Source organism: Rattus rattus, chromosome 5, assembly GCF_011064425.1.
Source record: "Rattus rattus isolate New Zealand chromosome 5, Rrattus_CSIRO_v1, whole genome shotgun sequence".
NCBI lineage: Eukaryota > Metazoa > Chordata > Mammalia > Rodentia > Muridae > Rattus > Rattus rattus.
In genome coordinates, this window is record NC_046158.1 from 27,383,583 (window position 1) to 27,402,108 (window position 18,526).

The 18,526-nt window shown below is 36.3% G+C and overlaps 1 protein-coding gene across 2 annotated transcripts in view; it reads left to right on the forward strand.

The window, feature by feature from the left end:
- Epc2 (enhancer of polycomb homolog 2) overlaps positions 1-18,526 on the forward strand; it is a 91,644-nt gene that overhangs the window by 55,235 nt on the left and 17,883 nt on the right. The window contains exons 4-7 of one of the 2 annotated variants that reach the window (XM_032903264.1): positions 8,685-8,891; positions 14,009-14,157; positions 15,170-15,302; positions 17,226-17,417. In XM_032903264.1, the coding sequence (XP_032759155.1) occupies positions 8,685-8,891; positions 14,009-14,157; positions 15,170-15,302; positions 17,226-17,417 (681 nt within the window). The remainder of the gene's footprint in view (positions 1-8,684; positions 8,892-14,008; positions 14,158-15,169; positions 15,303-17,225; positions 17,418-18,526) is intronic. The other variant, XM_032903265.1, reaches the window with a different exon arrangement.

The following is an 18,526-nucleotide window of genomic DNA, read 5'->3' on the forward strand; positions in this document are numbered from 1 at the left end:
GTTTTCAGTTGCCTAAATTTATACAAGTTTCTATTATTGGGCGGGGGGGGATTTTAACTTTAATAACATATACATTCCAGTATTGTATAGGAATATACAATATAGGAAATTATTCACAAAGTAATTGAGAATTTTCTTTAGTGAGCTGTTCTAAAATTTCACAAGGAATTTAAAATAATAACTATCTTTCTAGATAGAATTAGACACCACATGTCAGGAGGCTTTAAGTATTTGTCCATTTGACTTAATGGCTTCATGTCTAAAGTTATTCACAGAAGAGTAAATAGGTGTCTGGGAGTGTAGCTCAGTGGTGAAGCTCCTATGTAGCATGTGTAAGACCTGGTAGCCTCTCCCTGTCCCACAGAAACACAGAGAGAGAGAGAGACATTTGCCTGCAAGATGGAGTATAGTGCCGACATTAATGAGTTTAAATGGTGACTAATACTATGGATATTATTTATATTTTTGATTTTGAAAACAGGATATAGAATTTATTTAGAAAACTATGGTTTGTTCAAAACATACTTGGCGTGTATGCATTAGGAAAAAGAAGATACAACAAAATGCCAGCGATGGTTGTATTTGGATGCGGACATTTGGTGGCCGTTTGTATTCCTTATGCTATTTTTTGTCTTGCAAACTTGCTATAATAAAGGATGTATTATTACATGATTAGATTTTTAAATAAACTTTTTAAAATTACTTTTGGTGAACCTGTATGTTATATTAATGTACCTATTATTCATAAGGAATGTTAGGGATATAACAAAATTACAAATAAACTCTACAATAGATTCTTAATTTTTTTAAATCAGTTTATCTATAAAAATCAATTTCCCCTACAACTTAAATTCTTTAAATCTCTAATGTAGTAGTTCTCAGCCTGTGGGTTATGACCCTTTGTGATCACATATCAGATATTTAACATTACAGTTCATAACAGTAGCAAAATTATAGTTATGAACTATCAACAAAAATAATTTTGTGATTGGGAGTCACCATGTAAGGAGCTGTAAAGGGACACAGCATCAGGAAGATTGAGACCCACTGCATGTCTCAGGTATTCGCTGCTCTTCAAAACATTTTCAAAACCTTTCCATTGGAAAAGTCCTTAGCTGTACTGTTAGCCAGTCTTCCCTCTGTCTCGGTAGAAGATAATACCCAGCGTTCCATCAAAGGAAGCATCCTTCGGGCTAAGGCTAAAACTCAGTTGGGAAAGTGCTTACCAAGCCTGGATCTGTAGCACTGCCACACAACCAGCTGTGGTGGCCTGCGCCTGTCGTCCCAGCTCTTCAGAGGTAGCTGGCAATATTACAGATTCATCAACTGACAGCACGGCACATTTATGATCAGCCTGGGAAACATAGACGGTGTTTTAAAGGGGAGGAGGGGAGCACTCTGCAAGTTAAATTTTGTATTATTAAGCTTACTAATATTAGATTTTTTTTCCTTCATTATCACATCAGGATTCATTAGATTTGTGGATACAGTTGTCCCGAGTTTATATCTACAGGTATCAAGTAGTTTCTGGGGTCCTTTTATATATATACAGATGTTCCCAGCAAATTTAAGCTGAGGAAATCTTTTGGAATCTATTCTATTTTTTGCAATGGCTTAGAAATTTACTTGGTATGGCTGAGATCATATCATCAAAAGTCTTCTGTTCTTTACAGACCCCCAAAGGGCCATGTGTCCTCCTAACTCCCTGCTCCATTAATTCATGGATCTCTTGCTTTCCCTTTGGAGGGCTGGCATAGCCTCACAGGGCAAAGGTTTATTAGGTTGGTGGAAGAAAAACTTAAAGAGATAGGCAAAATATTTGCTCCTGTCATTCTGGAGATGCTATCCAATTAAAAACTTTTACAGAAATGGGTTGGGATTTAGCTCAGTGGTAGGATCTCTTGCTTGCCTGGGAAGCATAGGCCCTGGGTTGGTCCCCAGCTCCGAAAAAAAGAACCAAAAAAAAAAAAAAAAAAAAAACCTTCGCAAATGCTGTGATTGGTTTCAGTCTCCATCTATTGCTTATTTCTGTGTTTCCCTATCCTCCTCCCTCTGTAGTGCTGGCCACTGGTCCCAGGGTCTTGCGCATGCAAAAAACTCCACTGTGCTGAGCGGCTGAGTCTTTATCTGAAAACTGTCTCCAGTGTTGTTCTTAAACACTTTTGTCCCTCTGGTCTTAATCCCCTGAACTGCACTCTGATGCTTCTGTTTTCGTGTTTGCTTTCTTTGAGGCAAGGCCTTGTTTCTCAGTCTGTGGAGTTGGCCTCAGGTTTCTGGGGACTGGCAGTACAGCTGTCTTGGTGGAAGTCATTCTCAGTGTTCTTACCTGCATTTGGGGTAATAGCACGTTGGTGCTGTAATGGATATAACAAGCCATGGACCTCTCTTCCCATAACTACTTTGAGATGCTTCAGGATTTTCCCCCTTTTCTGATATAATTAACCTCTCTGCATCTCCACTAAGACCCCCAAGCTTAACACCCTTCTCAGACTAGATTTACCCACTCATCCTGGTGGCCCTAACATGTCTTTGCAGAGATTACACAAACATCTTTTTTCTTTAAATATTTTCAGTCATGAAAGCTATTTCCAATGCCTGAACTTAGATTGCACCTCATACCGGAAAGGGGCAAGTGGGAGGATCATTTCTTAGTCACTTGACAAAATTAGAACATAGATGATAGTTTGGATAAAAGTATTAAAGATAGTGAATTGAGTCTAGGTTAAAAAGTACACAGACGTTCTTTGAAATGGTTTCTACTTGCAAGCTTCTTTTTACATTTGCAGTCATTTCTAAATGAAAATATTTTTGGTGTTTTAGTGTAGGCTTTTGATTTTTTGTTTTATGTTTTTGAGTTGTTTGTCACAAGCTACCTTAAGTTGCATTCTTTCATTGACTTCCTATCAATATGAATACCTTAATAAAATACTTTCTAAAACAAGTTTTTTCTTTTTTCATATATGAGCTGTATTTATTATCATTGCTTTTCATTTAGCACACATTCCCGTAGAAAGACTACTTCTTGCCTTCCACCATCCCTGCCCTGAACAGAATGCTTCTGATCATATGTGGGGAAAGTAGAGACCCATCACCCATGAACTGTACCGTTTTCCGCCCTTCCTAGTTACGTACCTCCGTTTATCCTCTCACAAAGGCAGACTCCCGATCTCCTTGATTTGCATATATAACTGCATACTTCTTCAGTATTTCAGTTTTACTTATCTTTCCTCACATTTCTTAAGTCTTTGTCTTTTCAAAAAGTATCCAAGGATCTTTGTTTCCAAGAGATTCCTTTCTTTTCATCTTTCTCAACAAACTATGTTTTGAAAATTTAAATTTTCAAAAGATAAGAAATGATTTGCTGCTGCTTCCTACGTTTACCACAAGCGTTTACTCATAAACTACTGAGTTGGATGCTTCCCAAGGTCATGCTAGTCTCCAGATTGCCATCTGGGAACCTCTTTCAACCTTCCTCCCTCAGTCTCCCTGTGTTAGGTTATGCTGCCCGCATTTAATGGTTTTCTCTTTTCTTCTTTTTCCATTGCCCTTTCCTGTCACGTGTGTTAGCACTCATTTACTCTTCTATAACTTAAGCTACCAGTAGCCTCTTGCTGGTCCTTACATTTTGTGTCTACCTGCTGAGCTCCAGGCAGTATTTCTCTAGAACATTTCTGACATAGCAGAATTTCCAAATTCATCTTCTTCAGACCCCTTGTCAATCCTACAGCTCTCCCTTTCTACTTAAAGGGATCGTCTTGCATTTGGCAGACCGTACTTGTACTCATAACCATCCACAGCTAAGTGTACCCTAAACGAAACTAGTGCTTTTTTCTGAAGTAGTGTATTGTCTTTTCCACCTCTTTGTTACTGTCTCTCATCTGAACTCCTATTCTCCTAGAAGCTATTTTATTAATAAAATCCCTTTTAAGCAGGAGGAAAAAGTGTTAGTCTTCCACCTGACTCCAGGTGCATGGCTTCTCTCTGGCTTCCCCAATGAATGCCCTGTGGGTTTTTATAGATCTTCACTGATTCATTTGCTTAAAAGGCCAAGTCTCCATCTCTTACTGTGGTTTAGTAAGCAGTAGTCTAAATCCCAGTGGAATGATTCTTTACTAAACACTTCACACTTGCTTAAAGCCTACCATCTTCACAGCCACACTGTGACGTAGTGAATAAATAGTCTCACTGACTTCTGCCCTGCTCCTTCTCCTCAGCCAAGGTCCACACTAAGGTTCCAGGATTTCAGCAGTTTTATTTTTCTGGTGCTAGATTCCTAGCAGAATCTATGAGGTTAGAAATAGAAGGGGAACTAGAGCTGTGGGGTCTTCCTGGGCATTCTGAATAGTTACTTCTTTTTCAAGAGAAATAATATTGATAAAGGGCTGTTTTGTAGTCTAACCTTCTTTATGACTGTCAAAAGTGCAGTTCTTAAATAGTCACACTGTATGCTGTGATATGTTTACTACATATATGTTATTAAGTTGATGAAAGAATTAAAATTTTTCTAGATTTTTAAAATTTAATGAGCAAGAGTTATTTGCTTGTGTGTTTTTGTACCACACCCATGCTGGTGCCTGCAGAGATGAAAAGAGGATGTTGGATCACATGGAACTGGAGTTAGGGATGTGAGCTACAATGTCAGTGCTGAGAAACTCATGCTCACTGCGGAGCCATCGCTCCAGCCCCCAAGTAATCCAACTTTTAAAATAACTCGCTTGAATTTAGTGTTTATGGTTTCCATTGCAGCTCAAAGTGTTATTGGACCCAGATTTGTTTTAACCTCGTGTTACTGGAAACCCAGAGTGTTGTGTATTGTTGCAGAAGTTGGATTCAGCACATCTGATCTTATCAGTATGTGGCTAGAAAAGGTTTTCCTAAATGAAACTGTAGTGAGAGCTTTGAAAGAATGGATTACAAAGATTTTTCTTAAGTAGTTAACTCAAACAAGCAGATAAGTGGAATAGTACAAGTTTGTTTGTTGTTTGCTTGGCTAGTTGATTTTTTGTTTTGTTTTGAGGCAAGGTCTCATGTAGATCAGCCTAGCCCGAAGCTCGTAATCATCATGCCTCTACCTCCCAACCGTTGAGGTTACAAGTGTTTGTCACTACACCTGGTAGTGCTATGAATTTTAATGGGTTAGCGTTGGTTCCATATAAAGAAGGGAAGTATTGTGTTATTTAGCTGTGGTATTAATAGGCTTAGAGTTGAAATAGAACTCTTCTAATTTGGACACATATCCTTTGAAAAATAGTACAGGGCTGATGTCACGATGCTTTTCTCGGTGATCCTGTCTCTGAGACTGGGATTCTGTCAAAGCTTCATTACCATAGTTTGAAGACCTTTGGAAAAAGTAATGTTTTTTCCTCAATTTAATACACATAGAATACTATATATTTCTACCTCATTAAATGATTTTTTTCTTACAATGTCTTTTTTATAATTGTGTGGCACTGTAAATTACAAGTGATTTGATAAGTAAAAATGTTTCTCATGTTATCTGCATAAAATCATGTCACTCCTCACTATATCCGTTTTAAACTGAATGTAGTTATTCATTCTTAGAGAGCAGAAGGTGAAAAGGTGTCATTTAACACTTAATGTGAATGATTAGTTATTTAGAAACTACTAGGTTTGAAAGAAAAAAGGTAAGACAGAGGGCCGTAGCAGTCACCCTCACAGATGCAGACTTCACCAGATGAAGCACCCTATGCTCTGCTGTGTCTGACTGCAGCCATACGCTGGCCAGAAGTCCCCACATTCCCTTTCAGCATTATTTGTCTTGTCCACTTTTCAGTGTCTTTAGCCAGAGAATGTATCTAAGTTTATTTTCCCTTTCTCTACAATCTGTGCACTAATGGAGCTGATACTTTCTTTTTGCCTAATTGACTGATTTAAAAAAAACTTTAATTCTCCTTTATAATTTGTTTATTCAACATATATTGAGATTGCAAGGCCTTGGGTTTTGTCAGCAAACGAAATTGTTCTTGGTACCACAGAACTTGTAATGGTCTAGAAGAGAAGCCCAGCGGTAAGGAGTTTTCTCCCTGCCTCTGATGCCCAGATGATCAAGCAGCCCGGAGCTGTTTCAGAAGTAACATATTTACTACAGACCTTTGTGCCAGTTCACTACTGGCTTTTACTGCGTTTTAGTAAATAAATGCATGTTTAGTGACAGATTTTTTTTTTTTTTTTTTAAACTTAGTGCAAAGTGGTAGAAAAGGCTCGGGACAATTGTGCCTAGCTCAAATCCCAGCAGTGAGAAGGCTGAGGCAGAATTGTGAACCAGGACTACAGTAACAGCAATATCCTGTATGCATGAACAAACAAACATACATAAGTGTCATGGGTTGTCATTTTATAGATGTTTGGAAACTATAGTTGACATTGAAAAATGTCACAATGTTTAACCATAAATTGTATATTAAATTATTAGTTGCAATATAAAATATTTTAAAAGTTAAAAAGAAATTGCAAGCTGGAGTAAAGTGCATGAGAAAAGAGAGGTAAACAGAGGCGATTTAGTCCTCTAGCACACGCAGGAGCATAGGAAGTTTTCACAGTGTGGGGTAGGTTAAGAATCTCGCTTTTGTTCTGCTGACTGAAAAAGAGCCCTTATTTCCCTCCTCACTCTACAATTAGACTAAGATCTTGATTTAATTGGCAAGGATTATGAAATGGTATCAGCAGTGTAATTAATGGTCAAACAGCTAAGCACATGCAGCACAGCAGAGCATTGTCTCTTCTGGGCTCTACAACACATGATTGCTGCCCATGATGCCGTGGTGCTGTCAGTGTGCAGTAGAATCTGTAAGCCCAGGGACTGTGTTCTGGATTAATAGTGTCGTCAGTAGGTGGGTGCTCAGCTAGCCGCTCTAGGTCCTGAGTTACTCTGCTACACTCTCTCGTGCGCACATGGATGCACAGGAAGGAACCAGACAGAAAGCTCAGTTCTTGTTCTAGTCCTGTTCTTGTAGACCTTAGGGATCTGAATTACTGTTCAACACAATGTTTAACAGTTTGAAGCTTCTCTCTTAAGATTGCGTTTAGAGGATCAGGGAAATACCTAGCTGCTAAAAACAACAAGAAACCTGATGGCCTGAGTTCAGGTCTCAGAACGTGTCCAAAATGTCAGATGTAGTGGCAGAAATCTGTAATCCTGGGATAGGATCATAGGATGACTAGCAGAGAGAAGAATCATTTAGAAGCCCCCATGCCAGCTAAGCTACAGTTCATAGTGCAGCAGCAGAAACAAGAGAGCATGCCTCAGCGAGAGCCCACTCCTGAAAGTTGTCATCTGCCTCCACACAGGAGCTGTGGCCTGTGCAGACATGCATTTGCATACATGCATACAAGTTAAATAAGCATAATTTTTAAAAATAGCTTTAAAAAACGATGTTTAGAAATACTAGTCCTTTTGTATCCTCAGCTGACTGCCCCATGGACTAGATAGAATTAGCTGAATTAGCAGTATATGCTTTTCTTTGTAGGAATTACATATAAAAGAAAACCACTACTCTCTCTGGCTTAGTGCTAGAAATTTCTTGTTCTCAACACTGGTTCAAGATACTGTTAAGTCTCTGACAGGTGCTTTCCCTAAGAGCTCTGACATAGGCATTAATGGGTTTATTTCTCCTTTCTGGATTCAGCAGGTAAAATGTTTATATAACTCAAAATAAGATATATAAAAATTTGCTTAATCATATATATTACCTTACTCCTTGAGAAGATGGGATCACTCAACTAGCTTTTTTTAGCAGGATGTAAATGGAGGTGTCAGTTATTTATAATGAACTCTGAATTAGAAAAAGATCAAGTAATTTCAAGACTGGAAAGCCTACCAGAAGTAATACAGCAAGGTTGTGATGGTTCAACTGCATGTAGCTTTGACAGTGTTTACTGTCACTACTTTTTAACACAGTGACACTGATGACCTGACCTGCTGAAAACTTACTCTTCAGCTGATCTTTTGTCCATGTGTCTACAGTATTTCTTTAGCCTGCCTTAGCACTTCCAGTTGTAGCAATAGGAAGAGTTTTCTGTGTGAAGACTTATATATGTGTAAGTGTGTGTACACACATACTAGAGCAGTCAAATTATAATAGACCTTAGAAGTCAATATCATAGACTTGGGAAATCCAGTGGTCAGTACATTTATTCTGTAAATTTATGTCAACACAGGAACTCACATGAGCTTACATGCATGTGTTCAGAAGTTATACCTGCTTTCTTCAGTGACTCTCCACCTTACTTTTTGAGTTATAGTTCCTCACTGAACCTAGAGTTTGCTGACTGAGCTGGACGAGCCAGCCGGCAGTATGCAGGAGTCCCTTGTCACCACCTCCTTGGCACACACACCACACACCTTTTTTATGTGGGTGTTGATCCCTGACATCAGGTCCTCATGCTTACAAGGCAAACACATTTCTAATTGAGCCATCTCTCCAGCTCCTTATCAGATATTTTAAGTAGTGAAACCACCACCTCCCTGGGCAAAATACGAATTCTTAAAATAACATCCCAGTTTAAAAGACTTGTGTTAGGTTGAATAGAATTACATCTTCACCTGCCGTCATGGTATCTAATTGTAATTATTTCAGTGGATCACATTTTCTGTAATTGCTGTAGTTTATCTTGATTCTTTTCTCGGATGTTTCCATTGATGACGTCTCGTGCTTTCCGTTTAGCTTGTAACACTTCAAGAAGCAAAACTGCTGCTGAATGAAGACGACTACCTTATTAAAGCTGTATATGACTACTGGGTGAGGAAACGCAAGAACTGCAGGGGGCCGTCCCTCATCCCCCAGATTAAGCAAGAGAAGAGAGATGGCTCTACCAACAATGATCCTTATGTTGCCTTTCGGAGGAGAACAGAGAAGATGCAGACTCGGAAGGTAATGTCCGATTGTAACTTAACTAACTGTAGCTTGACAGTGTTTACTGTCATTACTTATTTGAACACAGTGACACTGATGACCTGACGGCTGAACGCCCACACTTCAGCTGATCTTTTCACCATGTGTCTGCAGTATTTCCTTAGCCTGCCTTAGCAGTCTGATCACAACTAGTTTAGACTTGCGGTTGTAGCAATAGGAAGTTTCCTGTGCTTATAACCTCACAGGTTTTAGGTTCCTCAGTAAACTGTGTATCCATCCACTCATGAGTCACTTCTGTTTGGGAAGTTAAGAATTTGAACACTAATTATCCTTATTGGAGACTTAGGAGTTTTGAAATGATATTCTTGTTCCTGCAAATAGGTCTTGCTGCCTCTTTTTGGGGTTGGAAGTAAGGAAGAGTTGTTCTGGCAATCCCTAAGAGTAACAGTGGCATTTTTTGCTCATTTTCTTAGTTGTCAGTTATGTCATTTCAAATTGGCATATATGTCTCCATCTCAAATTCAAAAGTGTGAACCAGAATTTAAGAGAAATAGAATTTTGTATTGTGAAATGATATAGAATAAAATGAAAATATTGTTTCAGAGTGTTGTTCACTGCCTTGTATTTCTCATAAGGAACAGTAAATATTACCCATGGTAACATATTCTCTTACCACAAGGGATCAGGAACACACAGATAAATACTGAAGAATTATAGTTTGGAACAAAGCATCTTCTGTGGATTCTTGTTTCTCCTAACATTGAGAACTTGTCTCTGTCAGCTGTTAGTGTAACAGCTGTGAAGTATAGCAGATGCAGGCATTCTATATTTTAGGAAAAACTCTCCTACTGGTTAATAACTAGAAATTTTTTGTGAGTGTTATGAATGTGGTTTTCCTAAACATCAGAGGACAGATTTTCCTAAATATATGACTGCCACTATCACAGGCCTAGTTCTCAGTTTAGTACTCCAGTCTTAGCTAAAGAGATGTAAGGATTCTGAAGGTGTAACATTTTAATTAGAATAGACTAAGATGAATTATGTTTATGAGCACAGTTAAACTTTGCTTACATGGAGACTGGAGATACAAAAAAGAGACTTGTCAGCATTGGCAATGTGAACTACCAGCTCCGTGGATTACATTCAGATATGACTCTTAGAATCTTTGCTGAAAGGAAAATAGTATTGTGCTTCTTTTAGTGAGTAAATGTGAAAATTGATGTTCATTTGCATGTAAGTAACATTATGGATATAAAAATATAGTTTATTCTTTTTTAGCAGTTGTATTATGAGAACTACTAGTAACTGTTTCTTAAAGTGGGCGTGTCACTGCTCCACAATCACCAGTACCAATTTCTCCTAACATTGCCTCTCACCTTTTGCTACATTATTTTCATTTTCCTCTGTAGGGTACTACATTTCCTCTTCAGTGCTCTTTGTTTTTTATTCTTCTCTTCAATTGTAGACCAAATGGATTATCCCTGCTATTCACTGTGTGCTATTAACAGATGTTTATTGTGTTTCAAAATTAGAAGGATGGGAAAGTGCTCCACAGATTGTTGTATTGCATACAAGATAGAGAGGAGGTAGGCAGGATGGAGCATTTGGGATAATACTGCCCAGAACAAGGTCCTGTTTCCTTTTTGCATCATTAAACTTAAAAACACAGCTTATGCAAAGACCAAAAGGTCTCCTGAAATGTTTACATAACAGTCTAGAACTTAGCTATAACTCACTGAACTAAAATTAATTTGGATATTAATCGGTACTTTAGGACATTTTTACACCAGGTGATCTTATCTAAATGTACTAGCATGGAAATCCTAATCAGCGTGTGTATTTAATATGCTAACTCCAGAGATACAGTCTTATTTATTGCTTGTACCATCTGTCTACCTCTATTTGGCTCAAAAAAGTAATTAGGTGGGAAGGGAAACTCCCGGGTTCTCAGTTCTGCCTGTGCACATCAATCACCTGTGAATCAATTTACGTTGTAAAAAGATACACAATTACTCGAAATGACAGTAGTTTGAAAATCACTTCCCTAGGGATTTGATGGTAGGTACAGAAGTATAATACAACTGCAATGAGAAGGAAAGAGTTAATCCTAGGGGGCTGGAGGGTGGAGCAGTTGAGAGGACTTGCTGCTCTTAGAGAAGACCCAAGTTCACAGGTACCTGTAACTTCAGCTCCAGGGTGACTCAACACCCCTGGCTTCTGTAGACACCTGTACTCTTGTACACATACCTGCACACACACACACACACACACACACACACACACACACACACAATTAAGATAAAACATAAATGGAAAAGTTTTCTTTTAAGGGAAGCACAAGTTGGCCCAGAGCAGAGAGCCCATTATAAGAAGGGGTAAACAGAAACTAGAGAATAAAACCGTTGGAAGAGATTAGAAGTAGTGTCTGCATAAACCTGGAAAAAGGATTCTGCTGTTCAAGAAAATCAGAATGTTGGAGCCATAGTCGGGCACAGGAGCCAACCTGAAGTTAGGTGGGAATGTTGAAGCATTAAAGTAATGAGAGTAATAAATCGTAACTCATAACTAGCCCATGAGCCCATACTTACATAAATAAATGGGAGTTACAGTAGAGATAGGAAGCACATAAAGTTTAAGTCAATTCTCAGAGTGCGAGGTTTCACGTGTGTTTTTACTCTGTCCCCAACCCCTCTTGTTCCCAACCCTCTTCTCCACGGGCTGCTCCTCTTCTCATGTCCCTTTACTCATATCCTTTCTGTGGTAGTTGGGCTAAAAAACTATAACCTGAATGTAATCATGGGAAAGTGTCAGTGAAACTCAGGTTGAAAATACACTACAACAGTAACTATTTTCCATTTAAAAAAAAAAATAAGGAAAACCACAAATTCATGATGATCACAGAAAAATAGAACTTTATACCCTGTGTTTCATGTATTATATCACAAGATCTATTTTCCTCTTTTTTTGTTTTCCATTTAAAAAAAAAATCTGGAAGGGAAATCTCTTGTGTGTGTGTGTGTGTGTGTGTTTTCTTTTTTTTTCAGTCATTCTTTTGGTTAAATATCAACAAAACAGAGAAACTTTTACCAATTGGCAGCTGTGATATTAATAATTATTTCAAGTAAAGAATCATTGTATATTAAACTTATGAGGAAATTTTAATGACAAACTAAATATAAATAATTCTACAACATTCTAGGTTAATTTAAAAGGGAAAGTAATATTTTAATAGGTAAGCCCTACAGTCACCATCCTAACCGGGTAGTCAGCAATGACAGGACAAGTTGTATTGTCTAACTCTTGATATCCTTTCATATAACATGAGATCTATTTTCAATACCTACAAGAATAAAATTTCTATTTAAAAAGGTTTGGGATTTAGCTCAGTGAGCAAGACCCCCATCCAAAAAAAGGTAAAAGTATGCACAAAATCTTTTCCAAATAATGGAATATTATTGAACAAACAATTTTTAATTCTGAGTCAGATTTGTAAAAAAAAATTAATTTTGTAAAAAATCCACTAATCCTTGGGATCTTTGAAAGATTTTATAAAACAGATTAGAGATTTGGACATTTTCATTCTGCATCTTACTATGTATGTTTATACATAACCAGAGATAAAGCTAAACTATCCTTTGGGAATCTAGATGAATATCCATGGGAGTGTATTGTTGTGTGTGTTTTTAAATGATGTGTGTGTGTGTTGGGAATGTGTGAGAGCTTCAAAAGAATGTCAATGTGTGTGTGGCCTCATAGTGTCTGTGTGTGTGAGCTGTCTCTGTGTGTCTGTGTCTGTCTGTGTCTGTCTGTGTCTGTCTGTGTCTGTCTGTGTCTGTCTGTCTGTCTGTCTGTCTGGGAAACATATATAGCATTAGCAGTGTTGTAGACACGTTTGCTTTTGATCATGTTAGTTTGTTCATTTACAAGTGTTGTTGCCTGTTTACTCCCAAAACTACTTAAAACTCTGCTCTATATTTTACTTTTGTCACAGAGTACTAACAAGGGGCAGGGGAAAAGCAAATTTTGTTTTGGTTAAATAAGATTAAACTGTTAGCATTTTAAAATACTCCATATGTAGCACAATAAAAGAATATGGATTTTTCTAGATGATTAGTTTACAAGTGCAAGAAAATATACACAAAACAAAAACATAAAACTTAGGGTGTTCATTTTTTTCTGTTTTTATTTTTATTCCTAATCTTATATTTATGAAATCTTTGACATTTTTTAGATTCTTTCTAATTCTATATTCTATCGTTAACTCAGGAATGAAAAGACTACTGCTTAAGTATAGGTGAAAATTGAGTATTAGAGATCTAAGTTTAAATTAGACCACTGTGGAGCATGTGACCTAATGTGTACGTCATTGGTGATTTTATATTCTGGTGAACGCTGCTTATTACAATGAAGCCAACTCTTAGTTGAAGTTATGTTTTATTTTTATAAGTAAGAAATTAACAATATTCTGAAGCCTAGAGTTTTTGCTAGATCTTTTTCATTCCCTGCAATGAGTTATACATGGAAGTGTGAGAATCTCATTTCTTTCTTTCTTTAGATTTTTTATTATTATTTATTTATTTATACTTCAAATGTTGTCCCCCTTCCTGGTTACCCCTCCGCAAACCAACCACTTTATCTCCCTTCTCCCTGTCTCTATGAGGGTGTGAGAATTTCATTATTTTATTTTCAGTTTTCTGTGTTGCTAGAAGTGAAGTGTTGTCTTGATTATATTTAAACCGTTTAGCTCCCACTTACAGATTTAGACGGTTTTTGTTTAGACACTCATTTGGGCTATTTTTTAGGTATCTAGAACTTGGTAGAACTATTTTTTTTATCACTGGGTAACACATTACTGCAATAAGACTTTATAATTTTTATATACTAGGTTCAGATGGATTTTTTCTTTCTTTTTTTCCACATTAGAACTATTCTTTCCATGCTAATAGTTATCAGCATTTTTTCCCCTAAACATTTGCCTGTACTTAAATTTTCACAGATACACAGATGAGTTCTTATGGGGTTGCTATTTGGATGTTTGTTTTATTAATTTAAATAATTGAGGTTTAGTGAGATCTTGTTAAATAAATAAAAGATACGTATTTCATTATTCTCTAAAATTGTCATTATTTCAAAAGAACCGTAAGAATGATGAGGCTTCTTATGAGAAGATGCTGAAGCTGAGGCGGGAGTTCAGCAGAGCCATAACAATTTTGGAAATGATTAAGAGAAGAGAGAAAACCAAACGGGAATTATTGCACTTAACGCTGGAAGTTGTGGAAAAAAGGTAACATCACTGCTGTTCCGTACTACGAGGGCCGGGCTAGCCAGGTTTTGTGATGGACGGTGGATATTGATAGTCTAGTAGAATTTCGTTCCTTCCTCTTTAAGATTTGTAGTTACTAGTTATTTTTAAAATTAGATTGTAATGGATTTGAATTTCATTGGAGTGGGGGTACTTTGATATAGAGCAGTGGTTCTCAGCTTTCTTAATACTGCTATCCTTTAATACAGTTCTTCACTGCTGTGGTGACCCCGACCATAACAGTATTTCATTGGTACTTTATAACTGTAATTTTGCTACTGATTTGAGTCATGATATAAATAGCTGATAGGAAGGATATATATGACCCAAGGGTATGAACATTGAGAACCACTGATAGAGAGAATTGATTTTTTTTTTTTTTAGATATTGGGGAGAATCATTGACTTTTCTTAATGAAACCTAAGGATTCTCTTGCCTATTTGTCTTTATTACTTTTTCTTGAACACTAAAATAAATGGTTGGAAGGCAAAATTTCCTGTTTGCACCCTTCAGAATTATGATCTTGAAGTATTTTCCTGCATAGTTAAATAAACTAAAGTTCTGTTAGGTTTTAGGGAACTTTGTGTTATTGCTGAAATAACCATTCAAAGCTATATTCCTAGTACTTGACAAAACACATCACGTGGTTAATTTATGTATTGTATACCTTAGGCATTGTTAAAGTTTCTTGTTTATTGAATTTCAAATATGAACTGCTTTGTTTTTGTAACATTTCTCTTAACAATAATCTGATATCCTAAAGCTAGACTTGGTGTTACATGCCTGTAATTTCAGCAGGAGGATCGGGAGTTGAAGCTACTTTGATGCCACCTGGCTGGACCCCTGAGGCCCTGTCTCACCCCTTCCTACCCCCCTACCCCAATTGATAACTCTGTTTTGCTGGTTCAGTTACTTAAAATGTCATTATTTTGAATATATTTTTCTTTATAATTAAACTCAGTTTTATTTTCTTTTACTTTATTATCTTTTCAAGATATCATTTGGGAGACTATGGGGGTGAAATCCTTAATGAAGTGAAAGTTAATAGATCAGAAAAAGAGTTATATGCCAGTCCAGCAACTCTTCATAATGGAAATCATCACAAAATTCAAGAATGTAAAACTAAGGTAAATATTCTTTGGGGAGCATCATGAGTAGTCATATGAATCACAAAATATGGTGGTAAAGGAGAAAAGTAAATAGCATGTTGTTTTTTTGTTATGCCACCACGTTGATGGATGTTTTTATATACATACAAACCCATTAGTCCCTCAAGAACTCTGCCTCTGTGACTTCTAGTCATAAGTATTAAGTGTTAGACTCACAGTTTATGTCTACCAAAGTGGATTGTTTTTAATGTGCTGTCTGCTTCTCTAGAAAACAGGGTCATTGCCAGAACCAGTATTTGCCAGTTACATACCTTGATTGGCATTAGAAAGCCCTCTACTTTCTGGATAAGTAATTTATTCCAAGTAAAAGAACTAGCCTTGGTGAACACTGTATTTTTAACTACAGTGTTTTTCTATAGTACTCATTTGCTGTATTCAATATTACTTAATTTGGGTATGCAAAAATGTATAGAGCCTTTAATTTTAAGAAGTTTAGATTAAAATAAGCATTGATAAGAATGAAACACCTAGACAGTAAGACATTATACGTGACTCGGGGTGTTTGTGGAAAATTCATCTTTGAAAACTGTATAGTGATAATTGCTCATGGGTTCATTTTTAAACACTAAGGAAGAATGAGGAGCAGTGTGACTCTCCTTATTCAGCTCGTGTCAGTGCAACCAGCAGGTTCTTATTAATCACAGGCATCTAGCCCACCCACCGCTTCCCTTTGAATCACACTTGTGTTGATAGCCCAATAAAGTTATCAGCACAACAAATGTCACTTTGAAAACTATTTTTTAATCCATTTATATCAATCAGTGCTTTTCCTAAGAGGATGATTATTAGGTATTCAATATAAAATTTTAACCCATATTTACTAACAGAATTATATTGAATCTTACTTTAGGTCTTATCTAAATAAATAAAAATAGTCTATTATTTTTAGAGATACAGTGTAACACACTGTTGCCTTACCCCATGCACATTGTTGCTATTCTTAATTTTCATTCATCCCACCTTAAAACAATGAAAATTGCTAAGAATGGAGTTTCCTTTTGATGTAATAGTTTATACCCCTACCCATCTCTATCAAGAGACTTCACTAAGTATGATCTGCCCCTTAAATGCATTTCCCTTGTGTGTGCTCTTTCTCATTCTAAGGTATTTTTAATATCTAGACCACATGAGACAATATATAACTTCCTTAATAATTTTTAAGTTTTAATACTGTTTTTAATTTGTTGCTCAGAATGGTCCTTTTTCAGCATTTTTAACAGTGACAGTTCTTCTTTTCTCAAAAGCATTATCAACCAGTATATAAAACAAAAGCTTCGTGGAAAGGAGAAGAGGCCAAACCCTTTATTCAGTCAGACCCTATGCCAGATGGACTCCACAGACCCTGGGGTACTTAAGGACCATTGGATTATTGTTCAGTCAAGGCAGTAATTACATGTTGTTAAAAAAATGAAAGTGTTTGTCTAGCTCATAAATCTATTTTTTCAAAAAATTACCTCACATAGACATTTTTATAAATTGGAAATTAGTGTAGAGCTAAATAAATAAATTAGTGATCTAATTCAGTTATTTTTTTTTAAAAAGTAATGAATTTTGTTCACCAACACAGTGGATTTAAGTAAGAATTAAATTTAAATACCTTTTAAACATGGGATGGCATGAGAATAGAATAGTCTTAAAATTACAGATTAACAATTCATAAAAAACAAAATCAAACACATAATTATTTTTCATTATAAATTACAGAAAGTAAATCTAAACCATGTTTCAGTTTATGACATAATAAAGTTTTCATACTTAAAACATAATTAAAATTAACTCCTAAAGAAAAATGTATGTTTTTCAAAGAGGAGCATAGTTTTTCATGATTTCTAAAATGATTTTCATTTCTTCCTTTTGGGGGAAAATTCGTCATGTAAACAGCACCCTCATCATTTGTCTTTGAAAGAAGAGGCTTCTGACGTGGTCCGTCAAAAGAAGAAGCACCCCAAGAAGCCTAAGGCAGAGGCTGTGCTAGCCCCGCCGCAGCCCACTCCTGAGACAGTGCCTGTGATCAATAAGAGTGACATTAAGCAATATGACTTTCAGAGCTCAGATGAAGATGAATTTCCACAGGTGCTTGTTTGAAACTGTTTTAACCACGTGTCCTCCTACTCTTTGGTACTGCTGTGTTTGCAACATGATTGGCATTTAGTCTTGATTCTGCTTCGTTCACCTAGTGTTATAAAACGTTTCTACATACTTCATAAGTATGCGTGTTTGCACACATGTATGTTGCCTCTAGCTTCATATTTACTCTGTTATTTTTTTGTCAGCTGTAGAGATGTATTCTGTATGGGTTGTTTACATAGGTTTCACCTTTTATAAAAACAAGCATCTTTGTCTTTTTCCTGTTTCTGAAGTGGCTTTTTAGAAATAGCAGTACTGAGTCCAAGATACCAGTATTAGAAGAAGACATTTACACATAAGTATAAACATGTACCAGCAGTGTTCTTTCTTTCGTATCTACCAGCATAATCTCTTTTGATTTAATGTAAATTTTATTTGTCAGGTAATAGCAATTTTAAGGATTTAAAAGAGTTAATTAAAATTTTAACTTGTAAAAAAAAATTCCTTGTCAACCATTCAACAGGTTCTTGGCAAACTATTTAGAATTAATTTTTTAAATTTATTTTTATCATTGATATTTTTAAAAGAAGATTTTTATATGTATATATTAAAGGGTCAGGTTATTTTTTTCAAAAAGCACCTGCTCTGACAAAATCTGTTTTTCTTTTTTTCTATATAACCTAGAGCATTACAAAAAATTTACAATAACCACTTGAATCTACTAGCAGATGTGTCATATTTTAATATTTCATTTATTTAAAATTTTTTCTTTCAAAAGTCAATATCAAATACACAACTTCAGGCTCAAGACTACTTACAAAGCCTTTGGTTGCTGCAGCCTCATAAACCCAGTTCCTAGGGTGTGCTTCCTGTGGTCATTTTTACCCTGTTACTTAGGTTTTTTTCCCCAGATGATATTGCAGTGTTCATATGCATTAATAAATACACAAAAGTATGCTTTATGTTGAATGTTCTTAAGTACCACTTAATAAAACCAGTCACTATTTGTCAGAGGAACTATCTGGGTAGTCTGGGGTACCCCTTTGTAGTCACGGGAAACTCATCAGATGATCATTTTGAAGAAATGAGGAATGCACATAGTGGCCGATCAAGTC